The sequence below is a fragment of the Kockiozyma suomiensis genome, assembly GCF_038497685.1.
Source record: "Kockiozyma suomiensis strain NRRL Y-17356 unplaced genomic scaffold V2V93scaffold_2, whole genome shotgun sequence".
Classification (NCBI taxonomy): domain Eukaryota; kingdom Fungi; phylum Ascomycota; class Lipomycetes; order Lipomycetales; family Lipomycetaceae; genus Kockiozyma; species Kockiozyma suomiensis.
Window position 1 is genome coordinate 1,294,405 of NW_027117665.1, and position 8,629 is coordinate 1,303,033.

At 42.0% G+C, this 8,629-nt stretch overlaps 2 protein-coding genes across 2 annotated transcripts; both read right to left on the minus strand.

Annotated features, from left to right (window-relative positions):
- Positions 1–2,023: 2,023 nt before the first annotated feature.
- Positions 2,024–2,323, minus strand: V2V93DRAFT_318063 (uncharacterized protein; the record flags this gene model as incomplete). The annotated part of the gene is made up of 1 exon (XM_066907251.1): positions 2,024–2,323. A coding segment is annotated over one exon (300 nt), but the record flags the coding sequence as incomplete, so codon positions are not given.
- Positions 2,324–3,204: 881 nt separating this feature from the next.
- On the minus strand, positions 3,205–4,595 carry V2V93DRAFT_134971 (mitochondrial carrier domain-containing protein). The gene is made up of 2 exons (XM_066906820.1): positions 4,392–4,595; positions 3,205–4,324 (listed from the first exon to the last, which is right to left on the minus strand). Exons 1-2 carry the CDS (start codon positions 4,413–4,415, stop codon positions 3,551–3,553), a joined length of 798 nt encoding a protein of 265 aa, XP_066768224.1. The 5' UTR covers positions 4,416–4,595; the 3' UTR covers positions 3,205–3,550.
- Positions 4,596–8,629: the final 4,034 nt, after the last annotated feature.

The following is an 8,629-nucleotide window of genomic DNA, read 5'->3' on the forward strand; positions in this document are numbered from 1 at the left end:
TGAATTAGAATCAAGGATCACGAAGAACATGTAAACCGAAAGATGGCTGCGGGAAATATAGCAGTGCATGTGGCGGGATGCTCATCGTGAATGGCGTCGATTGGGCTGGCAAGGCTAGTTTTGCTCGGGAGTTGGGGTCCAGACGATATATCAAGACCGAGAATTGGTCAGGATGGGGTGCCAGTGCATCCCAAACCTGTGGAGCTGCTCTTCTAGCCGTTCAATCAGTAATGATGATTGTATAGGGGCTGGCGCTCACTGTAGATGTTGGATGAGTCGTGGCTGTTATCAGTCCTGATGACGTTATTATTGTCGGGGGCGCGGAGCCGGTTTCTGATTGCTTATATCGAGCTGACAAAGTCGATACGAAGGTGAGTCACAGCGTTGTTGGCGTGGAGAAAAAAATTGGCAGTGAAGAGCTTGGTTTGATCGGCAAGATTGTTGCAGTATCCTTGGCCTCTGTGATGATCTCTAGACGATGGTGACACGAGCGGTGAGACCAGTGGTAGAGGCTGAGCACATATAAAACGTTGCAAGCTTGGAAGACATACTGTCAATCTCAGAGTAAAGATATGTAGGGATGCAATCGTGGGTCGCTACCTAAGCGCGGATTTCGGCAACAGTGGTCTTGAGAGTCTCAATTGACAGCGGCAAATTGACTCAAGCGGTCGCCTATCTGATTCGTATAGATCGCGCGGTCCCTAGCAATTTGCTTCTTTTGGGCAGTGTGCAAGAAGAAGCTGGCATTGGTGTCCTGAACTTCAGTGATATACAAACAAGAAATCTTGTACGGACGAGAGCAGGTGGGGAGTCAATATTTCGTATAAAGCGTCGAAGAGACGCTAGTAGTAGCTTAAGCAGCTTCTGTGAGAGTCTAGTGTCGGGAGTCAGTGCCGTTGCAGAAACGGTGAACGCAGGAGGAGTGAACGCAGGAGGAGCGAGAGCAGGAGATGGCTTTTATTACGGACTCCTTCCCAGCTTGTGTTGACTCTCGCGGAGTGCCAGTGTCCCTCAATGACACGATGATGCCTGCTCACCCCGATTCGGCACCTTTTCGGGCTGCTGATTCTCCCTGACTTTGTCTGCTTCAACCCTTCCACGTCTGTCTGCATCGAAGTTGCAGGCGGTTTCATAAGAGCGAGAACAGATTCAGTCATGAAAGAGCCCGAGCCATAGCCCGTACAGTCGATGGGCTGTCGAGGGGCGGGTTACTTATGGTCGGTCACTACCACTCCGCCGTCGTCGGTAGCAAAAAAACAGGGAGAATCAGTGATAAAGGAAGAGTGATTTTCCATAATTACGGAATTTATTCGTAGAGCTCGACACAGGGTGAGGGGGAGGTTGATGATCGGTGTAGGTTTTGTTCCCCCCCGAAAAGTAGCCGGCCTGCAGGGTTAAGTTTAAATCAAGCGTTCACAAATTCAGGGGCTACCGTTTGAGTTTTCGCAGACTAAAATCAGAATATGTACATTAAAGTTATAAGTACAACTTCCACTCTGATCGACTTTGTGATTCAAATATAATGCCGACAAATACGGAAATGAAGTCGGTATTACTTACAACGCTACGTGATACAGACTATTAAACGACTTCTCTCAAATCACTTAGAACTACTCTCAAATCGATTAGAGAAGATGTTGTCATACATTTAGATTTACCTAGATTTTTTTTGAGATAGCACTGGAAACAGAAATCGACGGATATGGCAGTTTCGGTTACGGTAAGTTCATTATTTCTAGCCAGTTTCGTGCAGTTAAAGTAATAAGAACCTGTTATTGTAGATGTCGCTGGTAATTAAACATTAATTCTCTAGGAGTTCAAAGCAATAACGATTAAGAATTTAATAATGTATATGACGCTGAAATTCCTGTATGAAACGCACCATCTCAAAGAAGCCCAAATCAGTGCAAATTTGTCCGCTCAAAAATATTTTAATCACCTTGATAGAGCTGTTAGCCGCCGAAGCTATCAAAATGTTAGCATCTAATCTATCAGACTTCAAAACACATTGAAACTAGATACTGCTAATGCCAGTGCCGTCAGGCTCAACCCATATACTCATAACCACTTCATCCTCGACCAAGGTAGCGAATATCTTATATCTATACCCGCTAAAAATAATCTGCCGCTTCAAGATTAATATGAAGTTTAGAACCAAGTGCAAGTGTCGGATCGGGGAGCTAATATTACCGTGGGCGTCTCCCAGATCTTTCGTCCACGCAGTAGTCACGTAGGTACCGTTTCCGGAACTCATAGATATGATAATAACGCCTTCGTCGGTGAGTTTCGACGCAGGAGAGATGCAACCTGGAACGTAGCGAGCAAGAGCAACCGAGAGAGAAAACGCAGGTGACTAACACAAGAGATTTCCCCTGTATACATTTATTACCTTAAACATTCCACCCAAACTAATCAAATAGAGACTTACAGTCTCGGTGGCTCTTGATGACTTAGTCCATTGCAACTTCGTCACCTGGGGAATTCTTGGGGAATCCTTGTAGACAGTAACGCTAGGAATCGCATTGCCAACAACAACGACATTCGATCTCGAAGCATGGAACACCAAGGCAAGAAAGAGTAGGCATGTGCGCCAGCTGAGGAAAAAAAGAAATAATTTGGGATGTCATTGTTAGAGGAGCTGAATGAGATCGGTGAAGAAAGAGGATGTGTGTGAGGAGGTGTCGCGAAGACGTAGACCCGAGATCCGGTAATCAGCAACCTTGGCTATGGCATCAAGCAATGTCGTCGGCGCCTTTCTCCGCAAGGAAAAACTCGGATTTTTATCTATCATATTGTAATTTTATAGTCAATCGATTTCCAATCGTTTATATAGTGTTTCGAAATATCGTGATTGACTAAATATGTCTGAAATAGTCTCCAACCTCAGATACTCTTTGCTGATAACTTAAAGAACACGGTGCATATTTTAAACTAATAAACCTGCGTCACAGGTTGATTTGGTTTGCAACCCGTGATCTCAAAACCTCCAGTTGGGCCGATTTTCGGCATTATCGACAATACTCGGACTGTTCTGCTATTTATGAAATGACGACTGCAAATTACAAGAGAATGAACTAAACATTTCTAGAAACAGAAATAAATGCACAAAACTTCATATCCGTGTCACATCGCTTCCTGCCCATCAACTGAGAGTTTTCGCAAAAAAAAATAGAAGCTCATATCTGTTTGTCAGAACAAATATACTCGAAATATTAAGCAACGAAAAAAAGATCACAAAGTCACAAAGTGCGAGTAGTGGCGAGAGTATATACATGCAATGATCATTCCAAATATACAGCACATATAGATGATAATAACGGTTGGAACGGCAGAACAAAGGAAAAAAAAAGGATTCGAAAAGTCCTATTCGAGTACATAAACTGCAGGTAACAGAACCCGCGACAACCCATTAAAAAACGACTGTATGTAAAACCGAACACTAAATAACTGACCCAAAAAGAAAATTAAAAATGAGACAAAAGAAACAATCAATGAGTATATTAATGAATGGATAGAACTTGCGTGAAACTCAAATATAACAAGAAAAAAATCAAGGAGAACTTTTGTATAAGTAAAACTTCGCCATCTCATAACTCGTCCAGCAAATGGCAGTACTCGGCATATTTGCAATAATACGCGGCTTCAATCCTCGCATGAACCCACGCACTCCTTCACGTCTATAAATCACTCCCGCGGCATCAACAAACGATCTCGTGTTGCGGATCTCGGCATCAGTAGATGTTCCCTTTGTTTGTAAGAATGTTTTGATGACGTCCAATGGAGTGGTGGCGGCGGCCGCGACGGCACCAGCTAAACCACCGGCAACGCAGTGACTCAGCGGATCATACTTGCGTTGCGGGTTCATGAGCTTCGACAGTGCCTCGTAGGAGGTGAAATTGATGGCAGTGAGCGGAATATTCATTATGAGAGTGGTAGGGTAGGAAAGGTAAAAAGCCGAGAATCCTTCGGTTCGGTAAATGCTACGAGCACAGGCACTAATGTTTGCAAATCTGCTTCCCGGAAGCTGCATGTGCTGCTTAATAACGTCAAAAGGATTCATGAGAGCATCAGAGGCAGTAGTGGCACAAGCACCGGCCAAGGAAGTAGCAATTGGGTGATATCCAGTTCCTTCGTTGCCTCCAAAAGCTTGCTTGGATGATTCGTAGACGGCAAAGTAGACTGCGTGAGCCGGCCCGGCGCCAAGCGCGACAGAGGTGATACCGCGCCAGAGCGCACGAGCTCCTTCGGTTGCTGATATTCGTGAGATGGCGTTAGAAATGCCAGAGTATGAAGCTGCACCAGTAGAGACGACTTGCATGCGCGTCTAAAATAAAATTCAATTAGTAAATATAAATTTTATTTCTAATGCGGAAGACTGAAAGAGATATTACCTTGATTGCGTCGACAGGGTACATGACTGTGTGCTCCTATATCATAATTTAGTATTTCATTTCAGACTGATAAAAGCAATTCGCAAAAATTTGGTCGATAATAGAAATTTTCCATTCCCACTGTTTGTTACTCTCGCGAACAGCCATGTAATGGCAAAGATAAGACTGAAACACATACCATGATACCAGCAAAAGCACCAGCTATCAAATTAGAAGCAAGTGTTGTATTTTTTGGCAGAGCCTCATAATCAAAGTCATCGTCGTCCTCTTCTACGGGAACGATGGGATTAGGTAGGGAGTGGTCGTGCGGGCGAGATGCGTCATGGTGGTCTGCAGGAAGCATTTGAAGCTGTGAATTTGCCGACGATTGAGGTTGCTGGGACTTCATAGGAGAAGATACTGCGACTGCTGCGGCTGCGACAGCAACGGCGGGGGCGGCAGACGGTGGCAGTGGCGACGACGGCATGTGCAAATGAGAAGGAGAGTGGAGAGGACGAGAGCTTTTCGGCAAGCGGAAGAAAGAAAGGAACTTAAGACCGCGGCGAAGAAGAAAGAGCAGATTCTCGAGCAAAAACAATTCAAGGTGTGCTCGTAGAAGAAGCGGACGGAGCAAAGCAGAGAAGCGAATGAGGTATTACAAGAGAAGATGGGAAGAGAGGTGAGATTGAGAGAAATCCGAGACGAGTTGAGTTTTTTTGAGTCTAGAGTGTGCATGATTCAGAGAATTTGCCCACCCAGTAATTTAATAGATCGTATATTATGACCATTATAAGGATTACTCTATTATATTGAGGTCTCTAGATAAAATGGGGCTCATAATACTGACTAATGAAACCGTCTGGTCTCAAAACAAACCTGACCCAAATATTAGTCCGAAGACAGCGTAGAGCTATATAATATAAAACATGTTAAACAGGTCAATGGGCAGATCGTAATAAGACGGATAGTAGCGAATGCTTAATATTATAGGCATTTGTCACTACTACGAAAAAGAACCCGGGCTGGTATCTCCGCGCCTCCGGACTGATACATCAGATTACTACTATCTTCACCAGAAGCAAAGTATTTGCTCTTTTATATTGCCCTAAAACACACTACTTTGCAAAAAGGCAAATTGACAAAGTTTGTAATATAATCGTCTGAAGAAGAAAGTATTTACTAGTGAGGAAGAAAATCATAGAATCATTGAATGAAACCAGTTCAAAATCGTTTTCGTGTTCTTGTCCGGCGAATTTCGGGCGCCGGGTTTTATCGCGGCGGCATCTGATAACGAATTAAAAAGCAGACCCCGCTCTCAAAATGGCCAGCCTTTATTTTTATGTTGTATATAATGGATATTCTAGTAGTGTATAGGTAACAGCGATGATAATGAGTTTTTAAATCACTAATTATGTAGTAATTATCAATTGCTTCGCTGAATTGATCTTGAGACGTGATCGCCCGGTCGAGAGCATGCTCAGAACTGAAATAGACAATAATACCGCCGCAGAGTTTCAGTAACGAGACTACCAACGACTAATGGATTTTGGTGTATTGAATAATATAATAAATTAATATGATGTAGATTATTACTAAACCGTGGAAATGATAAACTGGTGAGAAATAGGCGAGTAGTTGTGGTACCTAGAGCAGTCCCAGAAAATTATTTTTATTTTTTGTCTTTTCTCAGGCCAGTCAGTCTCTTCCCGTTTTATCAACTGCTTCTACAACCTTTGCACTTTAGATTACTTCCACATCTTATAACGGAGAGAGCATTCAATCCGTTACTTGAAACATAAATTTTAAATTATGAGAATATGATACTAATCTAGGATTTTGTCAGCATAAAAATTATTCAAAATTTTGACGACTATATTATTGTTAGTTCTATTATACATTGTGTCATTATTTTTGTGGCAATTGGTTCAAAATATACTGATAGCCTTACAATGCAGTTCTCCACTCATATAAGTTGTAGCTATACTGTAAAGACGAATAGTATGCAGCTACTCATAGTTCAGCCTGAGAGAAAACAGGTATCTTTACAGACAATCATTTATTGCAACTTTGAAAATCAGCTAAGTACTTGACACAATTAAAGCAAAAAAGAAAAAAAAAGCCGAAATGCTTACGAAATTACGGTGGTTATCTATCTCCACACTATCAAGTAAGCAACAGATGATGATAATTCGAATATAAGCAAGCACAGGTGAACGCTCGGCAAAAAAATGAATCACAACGGCAGCGATTACTAAATGCAAATGCCACTCCTCAATATGATTGCCTCGCGAAGTTTTGTTCACAGGACACGTTTGCCGAATATTTGGTTCTACTTGTCTGAGCAATATTGATAGTCTGGTGTGTGTCACTGGTATGGTGGATCAATGTACTCTGTCGCGGGTACTTGACCAAAGTGGATCCATATAGGTACGTGCACCTGTTAGATCCATACTGGGTTGATGATCAATACAAGTCTAGTTGAGTCGAGCTATTGCAGCTATTTGCAAAGAATTCACTATCATTGATATTGTTCATATGACTCGATTTGTAATTGACGTGAGGGCCAAATTGCTTCACCATTAATACATCAGCACGCGCAATTGTGTAAAAATCTATATAGAAAACCCGACAGATGTAACAATATAGAGTTAACTCCTCGGACAGTATCCAAGATCTCTCTCCGATCGATGCAGACGATCGATCGTCTTCCTCTATACCAAGTATTCAAATAGGGGTATTGCCGTTGTCAAGCTAAGGGCACTAGGCCATAATCCGTTTAGTCAGCTCTTTGTAGCAGCGCAGCGGGAGACACTGGAAAAGCTGCAGTGTAAATGCCCACCAGGTACCTGTGGCTGGGAGTGTGGATGGGTACTTTCACTAGCATTGCGCCGATCATTTGATTTGCAGTGTTCACATGTGATTATATTCGTTTATGACGTCTATAAAATATCTAAGAACATATTTTACTCAACTATCTGATAATATTGAAATTAGGAGAATTCACTTTCAAAATAAGGATCCTTTGGCAGGTAGAATAGAAAGTTGGAAATTGATGGTCGAAGTCCGATAGCGAACAGCTCATGGCTATATCGGCAATCACGCTTGTTAATACTTAGAATCGTCCCTTTTTCTTCCTCCATGTGTAAGTTATTTGATTCTGGAGACGTATACAATATTCTTCATTCTTCGCAATAACTACTGTCTAGGTCGTATTAGTGTAATATCATAAGAATATAAATAAATGCAAAATCAAACAGAGTTTAATTATAATAAGCTTTGAATTTTATCCCCTGTGCAAAACCACATTTACTCCTATTCACCTCCCCTATTATCACTCCTTTTAACCTCCCCTATTATCACTCCTATTCACCACCCCTATTACCACCCCTATACAGCCTCCGTCTATACTCTTACTGTTTTTGCTGCCCCTATTCACTCTTCTATTCACTACCCCTATCCTTCGCGCTTCTATTCATACTCCTATTCACGCTCTATCCGTTTCTGTTCTCCCAGTTATGATATGATTGACGAAGATCACAGTCGAAAGGAAAAATCAAAAAAAATCTGCCTCTTCAATATTATGACTAGGAGCCGCTCTTTTTCCGGCCGAGAATATCAATGATGTATGTCTTTAACGGCGGTAAGCATGCGTTCGCTCGCTTCTGCCCCAGAATAACCAAATTTATGACTCCATGCCACTCATTGTATTTGGAAACGTTCAGACTAGTCAACGATAACAGAGAAGCAAGTTAATTGACTTCAGCTCTAAGGCAAATTACCACCCGATCACGCTGTGAGCGAACGCCATCTTCCCAGTGTGCTTCTAACTAGAAATTATTCTCTGGGTCACGCACCAAAGATATATTTGAACTCAAAGAGGCTACTTCTGCTGCTTATGCTGCTTGGTAGCGTTTGAATCTGAGTGAATGGATTTTAGAATTGTGAGCAGGTGCAGATTGGCGAGTTGGTCAAGAAACTGCTGCTGATGCTTAGAGAGTTCACGATTGTAATTCTTTTGAAGTGAGATAGCTATCGTACTTTGTAATATTAATATGGATGTTATATTTGACATTTTGCGGGCGTTGGCTATCCTGATTGTTTATTTAGAATCAATACCATATAGGACCACCACATAATTCAATAAGATCTAGCCTTTAATGTTGAGGTTTAGTAGGGTTTAGTAGGGTTTAGTAGGGTTTAGTAGGGTTTAGTAGGGTTTAGTAGGGTTTAGTAGGGTTTAGTAGGGTTTAGTAGGGTTT

Excerpts from the sequence above, each read along its gene's own strand:
- V2V93DRAFT_134971 (XM_066906820.1), bottom strand. The coding sequence starts at position 4,415 with ATGTACCCTGTCGACGCAATCAAG. Across the intron at positions 4,325-4,391 it reads ACCCTGTCGACGCAATCAAG|ACGCGCATGCAAGTCGTCTC; the intron begins GTAATATCTCTT and ends ATTTTATTTTAG.